Consider the following 24,963-nt stretch of genomic DNA (forward strand, 5'->3'; position numbering starts at 1 on the left):
CAAACTGCTCAGAGCTTTCTCTACGCCACGGGTGGACCGTCCTCTACCCACTGTTTTTCTGAGATGGCCCCAGGCCAATTCAGCCCTGCCCTATGATGGCTAACAGTAAGTGCCTATGCCAGCCTGCACTTGTGGGGTCAGAGGAAACAGCAAGACGCTATCTTGGTTGGGGAGGCAGGTTACTGAGCAGGGGAGAACAGGTCAGAAGTAGTTCAAGCCATCATAGTCCCTGTGCTGGAAATCCCCCGAAACCCAGACTTGAAAACAGAGTTGGCCTATAGATTTTGCAGTAGGAATAGATTTCTTTCCATGAGAAGGAAAATAATCAGTCTTGCCAATTATTCCCCTCAAGAAAGAAGCCTTAGCTACGTTTCCACCACCTGAACCCACATACCTGATCTGGCTTGAGCAGCCCGGCATCATCTGCACCCAGCCGGCTCAGGTCCTGCTGGGAGCGACTAGGTCCGAGCTCTGTCACACTTGCCTCTGAGGATGAAGAAGGAAGCCCGTGGGCATAGATGTCCTCCTCATCGCTGGACGTCAATGCCTGATCCCGTGGAGGCTGCTCAAGCCAGGCCTTGGGAGTGCTGGCCGCCAAGGCAGAGACCGGAGTCAACTGTCCTCCCACACTCCCCAAGTCACGTTCAGAAAAGTGCGTTTCTTTCTGACCTGTGTCATCATCAGTGTCAACATGCCAGAGATTTGTGCTGAGGTGGCCAGAGGCCTCCATGCTGGTTAGGACGTCCTGCTCTTGGCTGGGCTCCACGGGGCTGCCTTCATCAGCTCTGGTCCCAGGTAGCCACTGCCCAGCACTTGGGGCCAAGCTGAGGCTGGAAGGCACGGTGAGTGAGTTCAGGAGGGGCGCTTCACAAAAACTGCTTTGGGGGCCAATGGGTTGGACATCTTCCCCATTCTGCACCCCAGGAGAGCTGTCCTGTTCTTGGAAGGGTATCTGTGTGCTATGTGGTCCATCGTCTGCAGGACAAGGCTCATCTTCGAGTCCCGTGACATCACTGCCTCTCACATCTTTCCTCACTCCATTGAGCAGCTCCTGCCCATATGCATGGTGACAGTGTGGCATTTCAGTTCTAATGTCATCTTCCACAGCCAGAGAATCAGGCGCAGATCCTGGCACCTCCAGGACATTAAACATTTCGGGGTCAGTATTTTCCTGTGGGACACCGTTCACTTCACCACTGAAGCCGCTTTCCAGGTCTGGAGACTCTGCACTTAACTGATCCATGCTACTGCCCAGGACACTTGAGGTCATTGACAGCAAATCTGTGTTCAACGACTGGGGACTGTCCCCAGGAAATTCGGAGCAGGGTGTAGATTCCAGGGAGCTGTGACAGGTGCTCCTGCTTCCACCTTCTAATTCAGAATAAGAACATTCAAAATAAGGCACGGTTCTATATGATTAGTAAGAGACTAATTCGCACACATATTTTTGGCTCAAGAAAAAATATTTTAAATAAACATTTATTTAGTGAATGAAGAATAAACCTCTTAAGTACAAATAATCCCAACAAAGAGATGCTTTCTATGCATGCAAGTACTGAAAGAACCCATGGGTTTGAGGCCTCGCTCAAGAAATGCCAGCTAAGAAAAACCAGGGGACAGGCCGGGCACAGTGGCTCATGCCTGTAATCTCAGCACTTTGGGAGGCCGAGGTTGGTGGATCACAATGTCAGGAGATCGAGACCACCCTGGCTAACACAGTGAAATCCCCTCTCTACTAAAAATACAAAAAATTAGCCAGGCACGGTGGTGGGCACCTGTAGTCCCAGCTACTCGGGAGGCTGAGGCAGGAGAATGGTGTGAACCCGGGAGGCGGAGCTTGCAGTGAGCCGAGATTGCATCACTGCACTCCAGCCTGGGTGACAGAACGAGACTCTTGTCTCAAAAACAACAAAAAAAGAAAAACCAGGGGACAAACTGAGATGTTCACCTGGGTCACAAACCAATTCCTTATAATTATTAAAATGCTTAGAAATCTAATAAAATTTCCTTCAGTGCTGCAGTCATCTTAGCTAGAGAGGATTAACAGAAACCAAGGAGTAAAAGGTTTAAAAAATTCAGTGTTACACAGCCATAACAAAGAATGACATCCAGGCTGGGCACGGTGGCTCTCGCTTGTGAGCCATCCGAGCACTTTGGGAGGCCGAGGCGGGTGGGCCACCTGAGGTCAGGAGTTCAAGACCAGCCTGGCCAACATGGTAAACCTCTACAGCTACTCGGGAGGCTGAGGCAAGAGAATTGCTTGAACCCGGGAGGCGGAGGTTGCAGTGAGTCGAGATCGCGCCACTGCACTCTAGCCTGGGCGACAACAGTGAAACTCTGTCTTCAATAAATAAATAAATAAATAAATAAAAATAAAGAATGAAATCTTGTCCTTTACAGCAACATGGATGAAACTGCAGGCCATAATCCTAACCAAATTAATGCAGGAACAGAAAATCAACTGCATGTTCTGACTTGTAAGCGGGAGCCAAACATTGAGCAGGTATGGACATAAACATGGGAAGGACAGACACTGTGAACCACCAGAGCGGCAGAGGAGGAGGCATGGGTCAAAAACCACCTACTGCATACTGCGCTCACTACCTGGCTGCTATATACCCATGTAACAAACCTGCGCATGGACCCCCTGTATTTAAAAGTTGGAAAAAAAAAAGAAAAAAATTCAATGTTAAATCCCGTATTTGGTAGCATATTCAACACTAAACATAAAATGTCCCATGTATTTACCAGCATAGATCTTCCGGTTTCCAATACTTTCCACCCAGGCTCACAGAATCTCTGGTTTAATCAATGGCATACATGGATAAACCAACCGTTTTTTTTTTTTTTTTTTTTGAGACAGAGTCTCGCTCTTGCCAGGCTGGAGTGCAGTGGCACGATCTCGGCTCACTGCATCCTCCGCCTCCCGGGTTCAAGCAATTCTCTTGCCTCAGCCTCCCGAGTAGCTGTAGAGGTTTACCATGTTGGCCAGGCTGGTCTTGAACTCCTGACCTCAGGTGGCCCACCCGCCTCGGCCTCCCAAAGTGCTCGGATGGCTCACAAGCGAGAGCCACCATGCCCAGCCCCGACATTTTAATGTAAATATCGAAAAGTACACCAGGCACAGTGGCTCACGCCTGTAATCCTAGTGCTTTGAGAGGCTGAGGCGGGTGGATCACCTGAGGTTGGGAGTTCGAGACCAGCCTGACCAAGATGGATAAACCCCGTCTCTACTAAAAATACAAAACTCGCTGGGCATGGTGGTGCACACCTGTAATCCCAGCTACTCAGGAGGCTGAGGCAGGAGAACTGCTTGAACGCGAGAGGCGAAGTTGCGGTGAGCCGAGATCGTGCCATTGCACTCCAGCCTGGGCGATGAGCGAAACTGTCGTCAAAATAAATAACCAAATAAATAAAATAATAATAAATAAACATTGAAAAGTACAAAACCGAGACCCTTTAAGCAGGGTGGTGCGTACACAGGTGGTCTGTCATCATTTAGACCTTTGTGTGTGTGTGTGTGTGTGTGTATGTGTGTGTGTGTATTTTCCGTTAATGTGAAGTATTTTGTAGTAAAACTCCTTTGGGGAAGAAATGTAGGTGTTCTCTTTTGGATGAATGGGCCAGTGCTCACTCAGTGAGCAGTGGGATTCCCAGAGAATTGGGAAAGCCTGTCACCCCAGGTGGGTGTATGCCAGCTACAGAGGGTACCTGTCTTCTTCTTCTTCTTCTTCCTTTTCACTTTGATAGGCTTCACGACAAGCTCCTGCTCAAAGTCCTCTGAGCTGATGGCGTTGAATCTCTGTGAGGGGGGCTGGTTGCCTTTGCCCAGCTCAGGGGCGGCCTGGAGCCCAGGGGGCAGGAGCCCAGAGCTGCTGTCGGTGGAGTTGAGCGAGCTGCTCCTGCTTCTTGGCTCACTGGCCACGGAGCTAGCCACAGAAGAGCCTCTGAGCCTCGTCTCAGAAACTGTGGCCCCTGGTAACTTCTCTGCTTGCTGCACGTGGACTCGTTCTGAGCATCCAGATATCTCCAGACCATCTCTCACTAAGAAACAAGAGTCTGGTTTTACCACTAGTGATCCAAGAGAGAGCTGATGTGCACTTATCCAGGTTTGCTAGCCCTAAATACCAGTTGTCACATAGGCGCCAGCCGGCTAAAGAACTGAAAGATTCTAAATTCATAGAAACCAGCAAAACTAAAAGAATCACACAAATGAGTTTCAGAAATAGTTTTTGTTCTTCAAGAAGCTCATATATTAAAATCAGTAAAATAATTTGCCATAGCTGTCTTTTTAAAGCAACTCAATAGTAAGGAAAGGTTAGGAGTGGGGGCTCACACCTATAATCTCAGCACTTTGGGAGGCTGAGGTGGGGAGACCACTTGAGCTCAGGAGTTCAAGACCAGCCTGGGCAACATGGCGAAAACCCATCTCTACCGCAATACAAAAAATTAGCAGGGTGTGGTGGTGCATGCCTGTATTTCCAGCCACTTGGGAGGCTGAGGTGGGAGAATCATTTGAGCCTGGGACGTGGAGGTTGGAGTGAGCTGAGATCATGCCACTGTACTCCAGCCTGCATGACGGAGTGAAACCTGTCTCAAAAAAAAAACAAAAAAAAAGTGAAAAAATACTAAGAATACAGCATTTCTCACTTTAATTTACAAAGTATTTATACATGAGAGATGCCTGCGTATAACAAAACAGCTTAGTTATACTATGCCTTGAATATACTTTAAGATTACTCAAAGGGCACTTGAAAATATATGTGTAGCTGTAATTAAATTTTCTGAAAGAGGTAAAGGTAATTTTCCATTAGAACAAACTCAAGACAGAGAAGTCCATTACCACACAGCATCAAGGCAAGTAGACAGCAGAGTGAGAGCAGGCATGTGAGTCCCTGTCCCCTGTCCCCGAGACCAAGGGCCAGTGAGCTTACTACTGCAGTGCACTCATCCCTCCTGCAACACGACACCACACGGCATCAGGCCAGAGCAGTTCCAGCTACAGTACCCTCAACACAAGACCACAGCCCACTTTGATCCCTTCGCCATCCTCTCTTTATCAGGGATCCTCTGTGTGCCAGACATAGGGCTAGCTGCTGGGACATGGCACTCCATGAGATATAGGAATTCTTGCCCTTGAAGCACCCACATTCTATTGAGGGCATGTGTTAGGGGGAGACTGTAGGCAATGGAGTGTACGCTGGAGACTGGAGGGGCAGGACTCTCCTCTGAAGAGACTTGTCGAAGATTACATAAGTTAATGGCGGATCTTGCCTAGAGCTGCCCTGTCCAACAGGCAGCCACCAGCTACTTGTAACTATTGAAACTCAAATTGATCAAAATTGGGCCGGGCTCAGTGGCTCATGCCTGTAATCCCAGCACTTTGGGAGGCCGAGTCGGCAGATCACAAGGTCAGGAGATCGAGACCATCCTGGCTAACATGGTGAAACCCCATCTCTACTAAAAATACAAAAAAAATAGCTGGGCGTGGTGGCGGGCACCACTTAAGCTGGGCACGGTGGCTCATGCCTGTAATCCCATCACTTCGGGAGGCTAAGGTGGGAGGACTGCCTGAGCTCAGGAGTTCGAGACCAGCCTGGGCAACATGGTGCATGGTGAAACCCCATTTCTACTAAAATACAAAAAATTAGCATGGTGTGGTGGTGCGCACCTGTAATACCAGCTACTCAGGAGGCTGAGGCAGGAGAATCGCTTGAACCCAGGAGGTGGAGGTTGCAGTGAGCAGAGATTGCGCCACACTGCACTCCAGCCTGGTGGACAGAGCAAGACTCCGTTTCAAAAAAAAATTAAACAAAATGTAAAATTCATCCCTCAGCTGCATTTGCCATATTGCAAGTACTCAGCAGCCACCCGTGGACAGTGACTGCCTACCAGACAGGGCAGATGAGAGCATCTTCATCACTGCAGAAAGCTCTATGGGCAGCAGAGGTCCAGAGCTTAGCCTGGTGGCTCCAAGTCACCACCCTTCCTGAAAGCCATACTATCCCTCTGATGACACTGTCTGAGGGGCTCATAAACTCAAGAGTCGGAGCTTATTCGCTTCTTATACAAATTATGTTTTGGAATATTCATCCCAATTTGCCCTCTCTGACTTCAGAGGTAATGGCAGTGAGGAGGAGGGTGATGGGGCCCACATGGCTGTTGCTGCCACCATTAGGAACAAGTTCCCTGAGGAACCCAAATATATAAAGTGCGTGGATGTCCGCATGAGGACACATATTAGGATTCTTTGCTCATTAAAATTTGGGCTTGTATGAATTACCAAAAAGTGTCAAAAGCACAGAGAAAAATCAATCCTACAAGGAAGAACTGAGTTAAGGGTAAACAGTATGTCCCAGATAACGGATTTAAATCTTCTAAAACCTTATGCAAATCTATGTCTTTTGGAGCATTAATCCCACATACTGTCTCAGAAGGAGATCAGGGATCAGTAAAGTGGTTTCTGATTTTTCCTTCCTCCTTTCTCAATCTCCCCATCTTCCACAACCATGAAAGCAACTCCACTAAATGTGAGACTATCTGATGTAAGCCCTAAAGTAGGTGACTTTCAAGAAATGTAGTGTAAACACTATTTTTAACAATCAGAGGAGTGGCCGGGCGCGGTGGCTCACTCCTGTAATCCCAGTACTTTGGGAGGCTGAGGTAGGCGGATTTCCTGAGGTCAGGAGTTCAAGACCTGCCTGACCAACATGGAGAAACACTGTCTCTACTAAAAACACAAAATTAGTCTGGCATAGTGGTACATGCCTGTAATCCCAGCTACTCAGGAGGCTGAGGCAGGAGAATAGCTTGAAACTGGGAGGCAGAGGTTGTGGTGAGCCAAGATCGCGCCATTACACTCCAGCCTGGGCAAGAAGAGTAAAACTCCGTCTCAAAAAAAAAAAAAAAAGAATCAGAGGAAACCCTCCAAATCCTCCATGTTCAAATAAAGTTGCAATAGTTTAGCAAAATCATGGTAAGTTTTTGGTTTTGTTTTTGAGATGGAGTCTCACTCTGTCACCCAGGCTGGAGTGCAGTGGTACGATCTTAGCTCACAGCAACATTTGCCTCCCAGGCTCAAGTGATCCTCCCACCTCAGCCTACCGAGTAGCTGGGACCACAGGCACACGCCACCCCACCTGGCTAGTTTTTTGTATTTTTGGTAGACAGGGTTTCACCATATTGCCCAGGCTGGTCTTGAACTCCTGAGCTTAAGTGATTCACCCACCTCGGCCTCCCAAAGTGCTGGGATTACAGGTGTGAGCCACCATGCCTGGCTCAATGGTAAGTCTGATCAATTATTAACTGTGATTACAAACAACAGAGTATAGTACTTCCCATCATACACACGGTACATTTTATAATAAATACAAACCTATTGATGTTAATCCTTCAGGCCTGCTTGAAATTCTTATAATGTTCCTATCTCCTTTCAAGAAAAATATTTCATTTTCTGTGCATGAAACAGACACAATATCACCGGATCCTTCCAAACCAGCAATTGTGGCCTGTCAAAAAAAAAAAAAAAAAATGCATGTGTGAGAGTCCAAATCAGTCAAATGATAACTGCACTTTACTACGGCAACTTTCTGAAAATTCCAATTCAATCCAAAGTTAGGTAACATCTGACAGATTGGTAAGCAGGATCTGAGGGGTCCCCTGGCAGGGTGGGGCCTTGGTCATCTCCGACCCATGTGCCACCCTGCCCTTGTCCCTGCTGCAGGTGCACTGGCCCTGACAACCCAGTCCCAGCCCTGTTCCTCCATGGTGCATGCATGTGCTTCTCTTTCTGCTCGAATTCCTTTCCTGTCCATGTTTGCTGGGGGAGTTCCAGTTCTCTCCAGATGCCACCTCCCTGAGAAGCAGCCTCTGACAAGCTCGCCCTCTGCTGCAAACCCCAGGGCTCTCAGGGCTCGCAGCACCTCATCCAAACCTCCGCTTGGCACCCCACTCCTGTGGCTGAAATAGTGTGCAGACAGGTCTAGTCCTCCTACTGTGTGCATTCCTGCAGGAGAGGCCAGTGTACACTGCAACTCAAGGGTTTTGAATGAATACATGAAGGGAGGCGAGGTTCCTTTAGCATTATCTGAAAGGGGTGGAAACAAAACACAGGACATCCCGAGCCCACACAGACTTAAAGCAAGTCCTTGCTTTGCTGTCAACAGTGCAAATAAGAGACTGCAATTTTAAATAACTGACGGACAGCTGCAAATATAACATTTGTTTCTGAAAGCTGCCAGTCATGCTGCCACTGGGTGGTCCAGACTCTGAGGGTGACTGTGACATCTGTCCCAGACACCTGCCTATAAAATGAAGTTAATTATACCTACTGGGTAAAGCATTGGGTAAGTGCTCAGATGAAAAAACCAATGCACAGTTACAAAGCATCTTGATGCTACTAATTAACAAGTGCACATAAGTCCAAAAAGTATCCAGGGCAAGAAGTTCTCTGTAACTGAGGAAAGGGTGCAAAAATATCTTTCAGAATATCCCTTAGAAAATGAACAAACTCAAGGCACCTTAGTGATTCCCCTAAATCGAAGCTTCTTACACCCCCACCCCATTTTACAGGAAGGAAAACCAGGCTCAGGCCAGTAAGAGACTCTTGGTTAAAGGTGGAACCGAGCTAGAAGAGTCGAGTCTAGTTCTGCCCCTCCACCCCGGGTCAGTTTTCTTTCTGCCAAGCCAGTATTACCAGGCACAGCTGATAATAATTCAGAAGGCTTCAATGAGGAGAGGATGAACTTCATGTCCTGCTGACACACACCAAAGAAAACCCTTTCTTTTATTTTTATTTTTTTGGAAATGGAAGTCTCACTCTATCGCCCAGGCTGGAGTGCAGTGGTGTGATCTTGGCTCACTGCAACCTCCACCTCCCAGGTTCAAGTAATTCTCCCTGCCTCAGCCTCCCGAGTAGCCAGGACTACAGGCACCTGCCACCATGCCTGGCTAGTTTTTGTATTTTTAGTAGAGACGGGGTTCTGCCATGGTGGCCAGGCTGGTCTTGAACTCCTGACCTCAGGTGATCCGCCTGCCTCGGCCTCCCAAACTGCTGGGATTACAGGTGTGAGCCACTGCGCCTGACCAAAAACCACTGATTTTCTATAGTGAGGCTCTGCTTATAAGAGAAAGGGGTGCCTGGCAGAGGCCTGCTGAGCTCAGAATGGAAGAACGTGAACAGGACAGGGCCTGGTCTGGAATCTGGGGGTGAGGAGTTGGGAGGGTGAGGCAGAGAGATTATTTTAAAAAGAGCAAAAGCTCAGCTCTTAAGACAACGAGAAACTGAAACTAAACAGCTGTGTTTAAAGTTCCTAAATCTGTCTCTAACGATAATCTGTTATCATCTTGGTTTAAGCAGAAATTGTTTCCTACCATGATTTTAATGATGTTGGAAATTTGCCCAAGATATGTTGCTAAGTAAAGAAAACCGAAAATAAAAAACAAAAAAACAAAAACAAAAAAAAACAAGTGGCGGCCGGGCCCAGTGGCTCATATCTGTAATCCCAGCACTTTGGGAGGCCAAGGCGGGCAGATCACGAGGTCAGGAGATCGAGACCATCCTGGCTAACATGGTGAAACACCACCTTTACTAAAAATACAAAAAATTAGCTGGGTGTGGTGGTGGGCGCCTGTAGTCCCAGCTACTAGGGAGGCTGAGGCAGGAGAATGGCATGAACCTGGAAGGCGGAGTTTGCAGTGAGCCAAGATCACACCACTGCACTCCAGCCTGGGCGACAGAGCCAGACTCCATCTCAAAAACAAAATCAAAAACAAAAACAAAACAGAAAACCAAGTGGCAAAATGATGTGGCTCTATTTGAGTAAGAAGACAAGGGCAAAATAACAGAGAAAACATGCTGAGGGAAGGGCCCCTCCTCAGGAACTAAAATTCTCTGCTACTGTTTCTTTTTTTTTTGAGATGGAGTTTCGCTCTGTAGCCCAGACTATGGTACAATGGTGAAATCTCAGCTCACAGCAACCTCCGCCTCCCGAATTCAAGCAATTCTCCTGCTTCAGCCTCCTAAGTAGCTGGGATCACAGGAGTGTGCCACAATGCCTTGCTAATTTTTTTATTTTTAGTAGAGACGGGGTTTCACCATGTTGTCCAGGCTGGTCTCGAACTCCTGACCTCAGGTGATTTGCCCACTTCGGCCTCCCAAAAGTACTGGGATTACAGGCGTGAGCCACGGGGTGCCCAGCCTCTGCTACTGTTTCTGTCGTATTTGAGTTATCACTGTATGTGCTCATAGTAATTGGATAGTCAGAAAAAACATGACCCAAATAGATTATAAAGAATAAGGTTGGGCATGGTGGCTCACGCCTGTAATCCCAGCACTTTGGGAGGCCGAGGCGGGTGGATCACCTGAGGTCAGGAGTTCGAGACCAGCCTGGCCAACATGGTGAAACACTGTCTCTACTAAAAATACAAAAATTAGCTGGGTCGGGTGGCACAGGCCTGTAATCCCAGCCACTTGGGAGACTGAGGCAGGAGAACCACTTGAACCTGGGAGGTGGAGGTTGCAGTGAGCCCAAAAAAAAAAAAAAAAAAAAAGGGGCCGGGCGCGGTGGCTCAAGCCTGTAATCCCAGCACTTTGGGAGGCTGAGACAGGCGGATCACGAGGTCAGGAGATCGAGACCATCCTGGCTAACATGGTGAAACCCCGTCTCTACTAAAAAATACAAAAAACTAGCCGGGTGAGGTGGCGGGTGTTTGTAGCCCCAGCTACTCGGGAGGCTGAGGCAGGAGAATGGCGTGAACCCGGGAGGCGGAGACTCCGTCTCAAAAAAAAAAAAAAAAGGCCAGGCATGGTGGCTCATGCCTGTAATCCCAACACTTTGGGAGGCCAAGGCGGGTAGATCACGAGGTCAGGAGTTCAAGACCAGCCTGACCAACATTGTGAAACCCTGTCTTTACCAAAAATACAAAAATTAGCTGGGTGTGGTGGCATGCGTCTGTAATCCCAGCTACTCAGGAGGCTGAGGCAGGAGACTTGCTTGAACCTGGGAGGTGAAGGTTGCAGTGAGCCGAGATCATGCCACTGCACTCCAGCCTGGGCAACAGGGTGAGATTCTTTCTCAACAACAACAACAACAACAAAAGAACAAGTTTAATGTGTTTACATACAAAAAACATACATAATTTCTTGACAGAGAATTGGACCTAAATGTCAAAACCAAATTTTTTTTTTTCAAATCTATAAAAATGACCAAACCTTCATTTAATTTCCTTGACTGGCCCAAAGGAAAAAGTAAAGTGTAAATCAATACTGCTCCTGGTAGCATTCTGAGGGCGCTGAGCAGAACAGTTTGTAGAGAAACATTCTCTTGCCTACAGACACCGAAGATATGGCAGCGTCCCTTCGCTTACCTGGTTGACTGTGTCTAGGAGATAGATACTATATTCATTCCAACTCAGCACCCAGCCTTCTTGAAAGAAACACGAAACAAGCCCCAGGTGCCTCTCGGGTAAGCTGCAACTTCCCCTGTTGGGGGATTCCAGACGTGGGTGCAGTTCAAAAGGCTTGACTCCCCCGGCAAAAGCATCTTTTAAGATAAATGTGGCTTGAACAGTCCCGTGGACATCAGCCTTCCACAGCCGGAGCCCGGGCCGTGATGCATACAAGGTTAGATCACTTTGCTTACAGAGTCCTGGTATAAAACAAGCACCAAATTTCCCAGTACTAAAATTAGAAGGAAGAAAGAAAGAACAAAAAACAGACATGGACCGATTTAAAGTAATGCAGTTGTCAACCCTCAATATTAAGTACAAGAATTTTCTGGCTAAGACAATAATTGATTTTTCACCCTTTCTACTGTTTGTTTTTTTGTCAGTTAAACCACACTGTCACCCCTTACCGACAGAGGCCCACCACACCCTCACAGGTGTGTGCCCCATTAGCTCACAGGGAACCATTCACTGAGTACCCACACAGCTTGCACTGCGCCTGGGGCTTGATCCCACTCTCGTGTCTAATCCTTACAACAACCATGTGTGGCAGATACAGTCACACACCACGTAACATTTTAGTCAGGCTGGGTGCAACGGCTCATGCCTGCAATCCCAGCACTTTGGGATGCTAAGGGGACAGATCATCTGAGGTCAGGAGTTCTAGACCAGCCTGGCCAACATGGTGAAACCATGCCTCTACTAAAAATACAAAAATTAGCTGGGCGTGGTGGCGCATGCCTGTAGTCCCAGCTACTCGGGAGGCTGAGGCAGGAGAATCACTTGAACCTGGGAGGCAGAGGTTGCACTGAGCTAAGATCATGCCACTGTACTCCAACCTGGGTGACAGAGCAAGACTCTGCTTCAAAAACCACAATAAGCCATTTTAGTCAATGATGGACCGCAAATACAACAGTGGTCCCATAAGATCATAATACCATATTTTTATGGCACCTTTTCTATGTTTAGACATACTAATACTTACCTTGGTGCTACAGCTGCCTAAAGTATTCAGTGCAGTCACAAGTGGTGCAGGTCTGTAGCCCAGGAGCAATTTGCTGTACCATTTAGCCCAGGTGTGAAGTAGGTTGTACCTACCTCCTACGTTTGTCAGTACACTCTATGCTGTTCACGCAACAAAGATGTCACCTGACAATGCATTTCTCAGAATATATCCCTGTCGTTCATTGACACATGACTGTATGACAACTCTCGTTCTGGAGGAGAGGAAAGTGAGGCAGAAGGTGAAGAATCCAGGTCTGCTCATCCTTTTCTGCTCTGATTCTGTTGCTCTGACATCTGATTGCTGTGCTCACTCCACATCCTGAATGAATGAGCTTCACGCAACCCATCTATAGTGTTGCCCTTTGAGAATTTCTCTAAACCCATCAGAGGCACCAATGTCCCTTTCTGTCCCCAAGCTTGATATTTTTTCTTTCTGAAATTATGAAATATCTGACACAAACAAAAGAATATGCTATATATAGAGTCACGGGTCACTTAGTGACGGGGATGTTTGAGAGATCTGTCATTAGGCAATGTCTCCGTTGTGTGAACATCATAGAGTGTACTTACACAAACCTAGATGGCACAGCCTATGACGCACCCATATAGTCTAGCCCAGGGATGTTCAATCTTTTGGCTTCCCTGGGCCATATTGGAAGAAGAACTGTCTTGGGCCACACATAAAATACACTAACGATAGCTGATGAGCTAAAAATAATAATAATCACAAAAAAACCCTCTTTTTGTTTTGAGACAGAGCTTTGATCTTGTTGGCCAGGCCGGAGTACAGTGGTGCACTCTGGGCTCAATGCAATGGAACCTCTGCCTCTTGGGTTCAAGTGATTCTCCTGCCTCAGCCTCCCAAGTAGCTGGGATTACAGGTGTGCACCACCATGCCCAGATAATTCTGTATTTTTAGTAGAGATGGGGTTTAACCATGTTGGCCAGGCTGGTCTCGAACCCCTAACCTCAAGTGATCCACCTGCTTTGGCCTCCCAAAGTGCTGGGATTATAGGCATGAGCTACCACGCCCAGCCAAAAAATCTCTTTTTTTTTTTTTTGAGACGGTGTCTTGCTATGTTGCCCAGGCTGGAGTGCAGTGGCACCATCTCGGCTCACTGCAAGCTCTGCCTCCCGGGTTCACGCCATTCTCCTGCCTCAGCTTCCTGAGTAGCTGGGACTACAGGCGTCCGCCACCACGCCTGGCTAATTTTTTGTATTTTTAGTAGAGATGGGGTTTCACCGTGTTAGCCAGGATGGTCTCAATCTCCTGACCTTGTGATCCACCTGCCTCAGCCTCCCAAAGTGTTGGGATTACAGGCATGAGCCACTACGCCCGGCCAAAATCTCATGTTTCAAGGAAGTTTACAAATTTGTGTTGGGCCATGGGTTGGACAAGTTTAGTCTAGCCTTTTGCCCCTGGACTCCAAACCTGTACTCCATGTGACTATACTTAACACTGTAGGCACCTGTAACATAATGAGTGTTTGTACACCTAAACATAGGAAACGTAATGTGTGGTGCTAAGACACCAGCTGATGGGAATTTTTTCAGCTCCATTATTATCTTCTGTGACCATTGTCATACATGCAGTCCGTCAATGACTGAAATGTTGTTATGCAGTGCACAACTGTGTATATGCACATATATCCATGCAGTTATAAAGCCTAGCAAGGAAAGGTACGCCTGGGAACCCATCCCCAAACTTAGGAAAGAAATCATCAGTCATCCAACCGATGGTCTCTTGTGTTCCTAACACTTCCTGCCCCCTTTTGCCCCAGATGGAACCATTGGATTGCATTTTGCCTTTATCATTTCCTCACTTTTTTTTTGGTTTAATCACATACCTATGTGTCTCTAAAGACAACATAATTTAGTATTGTTTATCTTTCATTTTTATTAAAATGTATGATGCTAATTGTACACTTTCACAACTTGCTTTTTTTTACTTAACACTATGTTTCTCAGATTTATCCTTGTTGATAAAAAGAAGCTGTTGCGCTAATTCGTTTCTACTGCTGTATGGTACAGTACATCCTACTCAGCGCCCACAGGTTCTTGGAAACTACAACTGTAAGCGAAATGACATACAGCAGGTCCTCAGATAAACATCATTTCCTTCAACAACATTGGTGAGGGAAAAACACTGGTTTTGTTATACGTTGCTCTGCTAAAGTCGCAGCTTCCAAGAACCTATCAATGACATTAAATGAGGACTTAATGTATTCCACAATTTATTTATTCACTTTCTTGTTGATGGATATTTCAATTATTATTATTATTATTATTTTTTTTTGTGAGATGGAGTCTCGCTCTGTCGCCCAGGCTGGAGTGCAGTGGCGCGTTCTTGACTCACTGCAAGCTCCACCTCCCGGGTTCACGCCATTCTCCTGCCTCAGCCTCCCAAGTAGCTGGGACTACAGGCGCCCACCACCACGCCCAGCTAATTTTTTGTATTTTTAGTAGAGATGGGGTTTCACCATGGTCTCGATCTCCTGACCTCGTGATCCACCTGCCTCGGCCTCCCAAAGTGCTGGGATTACAGGCGTGAGCCACTGCACCCGGCTTCAATTATTATTTTTAAACCTATTTTGAACAATTGTGCTATGAGCATTTCTGTGCATTAGCCCCTAGCCCACAGGTGTCAGAGTCTGTCAAGGACACTCAGGATGGAGTTGGTGGGCTGTTGGGTTATTGCTGGGTTGCTGAGAGCATATTCAAGTTTAGAAGACAACTTCAAGCTTTTTAAACGTGATTATAACAATCTACACTCCCACTGGCAATCTGAGTTCTCATTATTTCTCAGGCTGCTACCAGAGTTCACATGTAAGCATTCCAGTTCAGTCCTACGCCTGGCTGATTCCTTCTCCCAAATACTTCTTGGATTGTGAACCGCAGAAACAGCACTGGTTTTAGAGCAAGTCCTGGGCTCGATGTCCAGCCCTGATACTTAGTGGGTACATGATATGTGCAGTTATTGAACTTTTCTGGCCCTGTTTCCCATTCTGTAAACCAGGCAGAGTAACTCCCATCTCAAAGGCTGAAGTGAGGAATGAATGAGATAATCTGCATGCAGCACAAAAGCAATGCTTGTGACACCAAGTCCCCAGAAGTGCCCGACTATCCTGAACGAGGCTACAGGCAGCTCACAGTTGAGAGCCGCCTCCGTGCCACTGCTTCCCCACCAGACCTCGGCCAACCTGTGCTGTGCCTGTCTCCACGCTCCCTGTACACAGCAGCACACCCAACCCCAGAGGCCGCCCCCAGGGCCCACCCACATAGGCACACAGATAGTTATTTGCGGGGTTCCTTCGCACACCAGAATCTCACTAGGTCCTTCTGGCACCTCAGTAACTAAATCCCTTTGGATAGGGTCCGAGGAGGATATCATATATCAAATTCAGCTTTGAAACAATGATCGTCAGGACGAACCAAGGGTGTTTTGATGCTGTGGGTCTTTCATGGACAATTCTATAAACAGCATCGTATCTGATTACTGCCTTTGTTGGGTTTGTTCTGGAGAGGTCCTCTAAATAGAGTGACCCAGAGGAATTCCAGCAAGGGAGCCCATAACCTCTTCCTCTTGCCTTTCCTTTCCTGTCAATCAATTTCTCTTGGCGATCCAATTTTTAAATGTTTTCCTTCTATTTGTAGGACCCCTGAAAAATCTCTTGTCATTTCCATTTTGACTAGTTCATCTTACGTAACTAAAGCACTCATGTCAACAAACATTTAGTGATTCCTACGTTCTGTAAGACACCGTGTTTGATGCTCTGGGTAAAATAAAAAATAAATGAGATGAGGTCCTCAGCCTGTCTCATATCACCGTGCTGACCTGTGCAAACAATTACAGCAGCATCTGGAAGCGCCACATCTGAGGCTCAAAGAGCTGCTCAAAGAGCTCAGATCAAGGTGGTGCATCTGAGTGGGCATGAGAAGGCGAGGTCCTGAACACCGGGTGGACTCTTCCCCTGGAGGAAGGGGAAAGCAGCCCTGCTGAGCACAGTCCTAGGAGTGGCTGCCTCGAAAACTGCTGAATGGCTGAATGGCATGGTGGCTCACACCTGTAATCCCAGCACTTTTGGAGGCCAAGGAGGGTGGACTGCTTGAGCCCAGGAGTTTGACAGCAGCCTGGGTGACACAGAGAGAGAGACTCCATCTCTACAAATTAAAAAATTTAGACAGGCGTGGTGGTGCGTCCCTGTAGTCCTAGTTACTCAGGAGGCTGAGGAGGATCACCTGAACCCAGGTGTTCAAGGCTTCAGTGAGCTGTGACCACACCACTGCACTCCAGCCTTGGTAACAGAGCAAGACCCTGTCTCTAAAGAAAAGAGAACGGAAATGTCTGACGAGTGGGTTGGTCAAAGGCAGCGAAGTTGTGAAGAACCAGCTAGAGAAACTGTCCTAAGCCCCCGACTCAGCCACCGTCCACTTGCAGTGCGATTCTCCAGTACTTGCTGGTGCTTTCTGAATTTGACACCAAAACTCCAACTTTTATGGTCTAAGTATTGCAGGATTCTAAAATCATAAAGAAATTAACAAAATTTCTTAATTTCTGTAGAGATGATTTCCAAAAACTCATTGATTACCTAAACAAATTTTAATTCCCTTTATAGACCACGTTGATATATAAGGAGTGTTTTCTGGCTAACAAATTCTAGCTACAAAATAATTGTGTTTTTTGATTTTGTGCATAATGTATGGTGCCACAGACCTGATATGCTGAAAGCTGACAGCCCCCAAAATGGGAGCCTGAAAGTCTAAGCTGGGAGAGAAGAAGGATCCACAGAAGCCCTGCCAGAGATCTCAACAGCTAAACACCCACCAGCCATCCAAACAGATGTGCTGGTGGCGGGGTTCCAGAACCGGCTGCTGGCTCTTACCCAGATGCGGGCGCCACACCTACAGATTGCTTCATCTCCTCCTCCCTCCCCAGGGCAAAGTGCTACTGCCAGGGAGGGCTTCCCTGAGCACTAGACTCACAGAAGACACAGTAACAGGTCTGCAGAGGGCTCTGACACATGAAACAGTGCAACATACACAGGACAGCAAACCCACAGCTGCGGGTGGCCGGGGTCTCTGAGGTTTTCTGGATGTAACACACACATCGTCCGGTCTGAAGAGGTCCACAGACTCGAAGGGAAGAGGACCCCTCATCTTCTACCTCTGAGTCCCCTGACCTGCCTGCACCTGCCCTGGGCTCAGTGCCCTGCCCTTCCTCTGGAAGAGCATCTCTGGCCTGGTTTCTGGTCAACCCTACACTGCTGCCCATAAGCGAGCCAACTGAGGCCACCGCCTGCACTCTGTCCCCACCAGCACTGTGTTCCCTCCACAGGCACCCACGTCACACACCTATGTGCTGCCACATAGCCCCCTCCCAAAATTCTCAGCAGGCCACACGGTCCCCCGGGCACCACTTATTTCTCTTTCTTTGTTCTCTTCTGCAAAAACACTCCTCCCAAAAGCTCTCCATACTCGCTGTCCACTCCTCTTTCAGCCCTTCCAATCCCTTGGCCCTGCTGACGAGGAGGGCTGTGCACAGCCTCCGTGCTACAGACTCAGGCCCGTCACAGCTGTCTCAGCCCTTGGTCTCGCAGCAGCTGCTATGTCCCTCCATGTGGCCTCTGACTCCTCTGACCCCCCAACTCCTGTTCTCTCCTGATGCCATTTCCTCTTCAGAACACAAGGCCTCCCCAAATCTCCCTAGGCGAGCTCCTGTCTGCATGCCAGCGGCTGCCGGTGCACAGCTCCCTGAGAGGCACACCTGCCACCCACCTCCCACGCCAGTTCTCTACTGTGGCGAGAGGACAGGGCAGGGCCACAGCAGACTGTTTCATCTCCTCCTTCTCCCTGTGCCTCCAGGATTCTCTGCATCAATCCACAGCATGTCCACTCACCCAGCTGCATAGACCACAGACCTAGGAATCATCTCCAACTCATCCCTGTCACACCCCAGAACCAACATGGCAGCAAATCTGCCAGCTCTGCCTTGGAAGCAGTCCCACCACTGACCCCGCCCCATCCTGTCATCTCCCACCTGGATCACCCAGAACCCTCGCTGGCCCTGCTGAGCTGCCACACCTGCCCCCTCCAATATATTCCAAGCAGCAGCCAGAGTGACCTCCCCGGCTTGGCCACAGTCCTCTGTGACTGGCCACAGCACGGGACTGAAAGAGCCCCATGGGCAGGGCCCACAAAGACGATGGGCGGGGGCTCCCCGCACCCTGCTCCACACAGCTGGCCTGGCTGCTCAGATCCTCGGTGTGCAGGGGCCTCCTGCCTCCAGGGACTCTCTCCAAGGTCTTCTCGCACTAGTTGCCTCCTTGCTTCAGGAATCAGCCCAGGCTACCTCCTCAGAGAAGCCTTCCCTGTCATCCTATTAAAGAGACACTTGTGTCTCCTGCGCCTCCCTCTCTGGCTCTGCACCCTCTGACATGTTTATCTGTTCACCACTCTGCACATAGCTCCCTGAGATTACAGATTTGTTCTGCCTTGTTCACAGATATCCCCAGATGAGGAGTACCTGGAGCAGGGCAGAGGTTTGGGGCAAAGCTCCAGCACCGAATGAACAGACACTCCCTGCGTGGATTCATCCAATGTCAGGTGTCAATGTCACCTGTATCTGGTGACCTCATTTTCCCCTCTGGTTAAGACTTCTTCCCTGGGCTCCAGACTGGTCCACAGAACTCTCTTCTGCGACTCCCACACGGCAACGTGACAGACCCGTCAAACCCCCTATGTCCACAGCAGAGGTCCTGATGTCCTGACCTCTGGCCCAGGCTTCCCCAGTCTCCATCTCAGTCAATGGTTTCCCTGGACTCCCGCGGCAGCCTCCCCGCGGCTCCCCTGGACTCCTGCAGCAGCCTCTCCATGGCTCCCCTGGACTCCCGTGCCAGCCAACCTGCGGCTCCCCTGGACCCCTGTGCCAGCCTCCCCGTGGCTCCCCTGGACTCCTGTCATAGCCAGTGCCCTAGTCACTTCTGGCTTCTTGAACATCTAAGCCCTGGCCCAACTGAGGTCTTGGCATACGCTGTTCCCTGAGCCTGGAATGCTCTTCTAGCAGCTCTTCCCAGGCTTCAGCTCAAAGATCACTGCCCTTATAGAGGCCTTTCCTGACCATTCTATCCAAATGCAACATCCTGCCCCAGGCCTAGCGCTCCCTAATGCTTCACCCTGCCCGCTCCTTTACAGCATTGACAGCCTCTACTCTTCTCCTGCTGACCCACAGTCTCTCCCATTGTGTTTGAGGGCAGAGGCCTTGTCTCCTTGGATGCCTCCTTACTTGCTGCCACACCTCCACGTGTACATGCCCAGCTAAACAGTTGTGAGGGAAGCACTGCTTCCAGGGAGAGACACACACAATAGTCTACAGCAGAAAGCAAGTCTTTAAGACACAGATGTTAAGAACATTTCCTTTTATTCTGTTAGCCCCCATTTCCCCACGGCTCAATAAAATCTCTCTCCTTCTGAGAAGGGGACACATTTATTTGTTTCTGCATCCTAAAACGGTTCCTGGTGCAGAGGACGCTTTCAATCAATGTTCCCTGAAGACTGCACTGCACAGATGCACTAGGAGAGGTTTACAGAAACTGCTTGGGTCTCCACACAAGAGGTTAAAGGGCCAGGTTTGTTTTTTGGTTTTGATTTTTTTGAGATGGAGTCTCGCTGTCACCCAGGCTGGAGTATAGTGGTGCGGTCTCAGCTCACTGCAACCTTTGTCTCCCGGGTTCAAGCGATTCTCCTGCCTCAGCCTCCTGAGTAGCTGAGATTACAGGCGCCCGCCACCACGCCCGGCTAACTTTCGTGTTTTTAGTAGGGAGGAAGTTTCACCATGTTGGCCAGGCTGTTCTCGAACTCCTGACCTCAAGTGATCCGCCCCCCTTGGCCTCCCAAAGTGCTGGGATTACAGGCGTGAGCCACTGCACCCGGCCGAGGGCCAGGTTTTAAGAGAGATTGGTGGGAATAGGACCCACAAGATAATTGGTTTTCAATCCCTGTCTTTACACCCTGCCGTCCTTCCAAGACACAGTGCAGTAAGACATTGACAGATGAACCAGGATAAAATGCCAGAGGAGTAAGATACTGGCAGAGGGAACAGAAGAACTAAGATCTGCAGGACCATAAATTCCACTGAGTTCTCCAGGGGCCAATAGGGAGACTGCAGATATAAAAAGGCCAGATTGTTGATGGAATTAAGAAGGTGTTCAGCAGGCTGGGCCTGGTGATTCACATCTGTAATCCCAGCACTTTGGGAGGCCGAGGCAGGTGGATCACCTGAGGTCGGGAGTTTGAGACCAGCCTGACCAACATGGTGAAACCCCATCTCTACTAAAAATACAAAATTAGCTGGGTGTGGTGGCACATGCCTGTAATCCCAGCTAGAACCTGGAACCTGGAACCCATGCCTTCAGGATGTCTTCCCTGACCCTTCAGCTGGACAAGTGTGTCTACACTCACACAGCATCCTGTGTATTTTGGTCCACAGCGGCTGCCGCAATGGTCAACAAGCGTTTTATCTGTGTTTCCATTTCCACAACGGAAGGCTCAGATCTGCCGTGTTTACCATGTCACTGCTGAGCCTGCCACAGTGCACAGGGGTGCATGGTAAACATGTGCTGAATAACGAGTGAGCCCCACGACCCTGAGCCCTCACCAGGCTGTGTGGAGGAGGTGCCTACACAAGAATGGATGGACCAGGCCACCCCTGAGGCTTCTCCGGGCCGACCGTGGCACTTTGAGAGGCAGAGTGGCTGTGCGTGCAGGCTCCTACAGCTCTGCAACAAGAGGAACCCATTCTTCTTGTTCGCCTCTGGGAGCAGAAATCCTAAGCAGGCACAGGGCGCCACCAGGACCCCCAGGCTTAGAGCCGCTGTGGGCTTGCGTCCGGCAAAGAGGAGACCTAGGAAACCCTAAAGCACCCTCTACAACAAGGCCCAGTATTTAGGCCAAACAGGAAAACTTATGGAACTTACCTTTTCCTTGGTTGTGTTCCAATTTGCCTTACAGACTTCTCTTCAGTGTAAAAGAGCAGACTTCTTTGCACAGTAGAGACCAGCAGCACTTTCTGGCTATAATCCAGCTGCACAATGGAAGACGGCTCCTCCAACACCAGCTGGGAGTTACAGAGCCCCTGGCAGAGAAAGTCCGGTTACGCCTCACATCAGCACCAGGCTAAAGAATGGACCTCCCTTAGGACAAGTCAGTGTCCTTCCTGCGAGCTGTGCTTAGGTCAGCTTGCACCCTACCTAATGTATGCTTTCTCTCTCCGCAGATTCACTCTCAACCCACCACAGAGAGATTATCTGATGGATGGGAAAATAGTCCATACTAACATCTCCCTCATGCTACATCCAGTTTGACAAGAAACATTTTAAAATCTGCATAATTTTTAAAAACATGTCCTCAGTAGATACATTCTTTTTTTTTTTTTGAGACGGGGTCTCGCTCTGTTGCCCAGGCTGGAGTGCAGTGGCCGGATCTCAGCTCACTGCAAGCTCCGCCTCCCAGGTTTACGCCATTCTCCTGCCTCAGCCTCCCGAGTAGCTGGGACTACAGGCGCCTACCACCTCGCCCGGCTAGGTTTTTGTATTTTTTAGTAGAGACGGGGTTTCACCGGGTTAGCCAGGATGGTCTCGATCTGCTGACCTCGTGATCCGCCCGTCTCGGCCTCCCAAAGTGCTGGGATTACAGGCTTGAGCCACCGCGCCCGGCCAGTAGATACATTCTTTACTGTGCACCACAGCAGGCTCAGGGATGACACAGTAAACATGTAGAGAGTTCAAAGAAGCATCCATAAAGATCTAAACAGAAATCTGTTGCACTGTGTGTATTGCTTATTCTATTATAAAACAATGGAATGGAACCTTCTATAAAATTATTGTGACAATAATCAGCTCTGTAAGTTCATATTATAGTCTCCCCTCACAAAGTGCTCAAAGCAGTTTTGAGGACATTATATACTTGTCAACCAAAAGGGTCATAGAAAACAGGAGGTCAGAAGAAATTAAATGATATTAAATATATAAAATGCTATTAACATAAAATGAGATTTTACAAGACCAGCCTAGGCAACATTGTGAGATCCTGTCTCTACAAAAAAAAACCATTTTATTAGCTATGTGTATTGGCATGTGTCTGTGATCCCCGCTACTTGGGAGGCTGAGAGAGAAGGATCATTTGAGCCCAGAAGTTCAGATTACAGTGAGCTGTGATCATACCACCGCACTCTAGCCCAGGTAACAGAGTGAGACTCTGTCTTTACAAAAGCAAACAAACAAAAACAAAAAACATATTTTATATATAAACACAAAATAAAATTCTAGAAGGCATCTGACTGCTAACACAGAGCATATTTCATTGTATTAAAAATCTGATTCTATAAGTTACTCGTATAGAAAAGTGTCATCAGGCTGGGTGCAGTGGCTCACACTTGTAATCCTTATATTTTGGGAGGCTGAGGTGGGTGGATCATTTGAGGTCAGGAGTTCGAGACCAGCCTGGCCAACATTGTGAAACCTCGTCTCTACTAAAAATACAAAATTTAGCTGGGCGAGGTGGCACATGCCTGTAATCCCAGCTACTTGGGAGGCTGAGGCAAGAAAATCACTTGAACCCAGTGGCAAGGGTTGCAGTGAGCCGAGATCACGTCACTGCACTCCAGCCTGGGCAACAGAGCGAGACTCCATCTCAAAAAATATACATATATGAAATACATATATATATATTTTTCATATATATATGAAATATATATATATGAAATCCAGTATATTTGAAAAGTTTCATCAATTATTTCAGAAATATTGCTGTAACATCACTGACATTTTGTGAGGGAAGCAGGGGGCAGTCATCAGATTTGTTGGTAAAACTTAGAGTAAATTTTGTCCTTTTTTAGGTATATGATTCTATGAATTTTGACAAATTTATAGCCATGTAACCAACACCATAATCAAGATAAAGAAATTTCCATTACATGAAAAGGTTGCAAACTTTTTTTTTAGACAGGTTCTGGCTCTTGGCCCAGGCTGGAGTGCAGTGGTGCAATCTCAGCTCACTGCAATATCCACCTCCAAGGCTCAAGTGATCCTCCAACCTCAGCCTCCAGAGTAGCTGGGATTACAGGTGTGCGCCACCATGCCTGGCTAATTTTTACATGTTTTTTGGTAGAAATGGGGTTTTGCCATGTTGCCCATACTGGTCTCAAACTCCTAGGCTCAAGTGATCATCCTGCCTTGGCCTCCCAAAGTGCTGGAATTACAGGTGTGAGACACCGTGCCTGGCCAGAGGATAGGTAGTTTTCTATTCTCCCTTCTGCTGCACACTGAAACACACTCAGTGGTTCTCTCAAGAAAAGCACTTGTGCAACTGTTGCAGCTATGAGCTGAGCCAGCTGCTTTCTTCACAAAACACCATTTTTATTTGAAATGCTGTAATTATTCAAATTTGGGTATTTAGCAGACATTTTCTCAAAAAACAAAAGCCTGTCACTTCAAGGAAAACAAGTAATGGTATTTGTTGCTCTCATGTGAAGATTAGCCATACGAAAACTTGTACCTGTCCCTGTGAACTTGACATGATTCCTTATAGCTAGACTTTCCCGATTACAATGATGTTGATGTTAACAAAGGTTTTTTTTTTTTTTTGATATTGTATTAGAAAATGTACCAGCCGGCACAGTGGCTCACACCTGTAATCCCAGAACTTTGGAAGGCTGCGGTGGGCAGACTGCTTGAGCCCAGATGTTCAAGACCAGCCTGTGCAACATGGCAAAGCCCTGTCTCTATAAAAATACAAAAAATCAGCCGGGCATGGTGGCGTGCACCTGTAGTCCCAGCTATTCGGGAGGCCAAGGTGGGAGAATCACCTGAACCTGGGAAGTCGAAGCTCCAGTGAGCCATGATTGCACTACTGCACATCAGCCAGGGTGAGAGGAGTAAGACCATGTCTCAAAAAAAAAAAAAAAAAAAAAGTGTCAACATTTGGAAGATCTACACCACTCTGTGAATAGTATTTTCTAAGTGACCAATACATAATGTTACAAAATCCAACATGTGTAAAGTAGATTTTAATGTAACAGAGTAGGAAAAATTCACCCATGTGGTTTCAGATTCCAATTTTTACTAACCTTTAAAGAAACTACCGTTTGTCATTTGTCACTGTAACCCTTAAAGCAACTACCATTTGTCAATATGAGGATATTATTAAAGAATGTCCACAATTATCTGAAAAGGCTATCAAAATACTCCTCCCATTTCCAACTACATGTCTGTGTAAGGCCAGTTTTTCTTTATATACTTCAATCAAAACAATGTATGGCAACAGATTGAATGCAGAAGCCAGTCATCTTCTATTAAGCCAGATAATAAAGAGATTTGTAAAAATACAACTCAATATCACTCACTCTTGTCACCTGTTTTGAAAACAGAGATATAGAGATATTTTCACAAAATATGTCACTTATGTTCAGATATTATGGATTTATTATTTCAAAGTAAAAATATCTTTAAATGTCAGCCA

At 47.7% G+C, this 24,963-nt stretch overlaps 1 protein-coding gene across 5 annotated transcripts in view; it reads right to left on the reverse strand.

Annotated features, from left to right (window-relative positions):
• Nucleotides 1–24,963, reverse strand: part of TECPR2 (tectonin beta-propeller repeat containing 2) — a 140,184-nt gene that overhangs the window by 67,075 nt on the left and 48,146 nt on the right. For all 5 annotated transcript variants that reach the window (XM_031667793.1, XM_031667792.1, XM_021941587.2 and 2 more), the window contains 5 exons: nucleotides 21,423–21,580; nucleotides 11,368–11,680; nucleotides 7,376–7,508; nucleotides 3,712–4,044; nucleotides 395–1,371 (listed from right to left, as the gene is read on the reverse strand). In XM_031667793.1, coding sequence (XP_031523653.1) covers nucleotides 395–1,371; nucleotides 3,712–4,044; nucleotides 7,376–7,508; nucleotides 11,368–11,680; nucleotides 21,423–21,580 — 1,914 coding nt within the window. The remainder of the gene's footprint in view (nucleotides 1–394; nucleotides 1,372–3,711; nucleotides 4,045–7,375; nucleotides 7,509–11,367; nucleotides 11,681–21,422; nucleotides 21,581–24,963) is intronic.

This window comes from Papio anubis, chromosome 7 (assembly GCF_008728515.1).
Source record: "Papio anubis isolate 15944 chromosome 7, Panubis1.0, whole genome shotgun sequence".
Taxonomy (NCBI): Eukaryota; Metazoa; Chordata; class Mammalia; order Primates; family Cercopithecidae; genus Papio; species Papio anubis.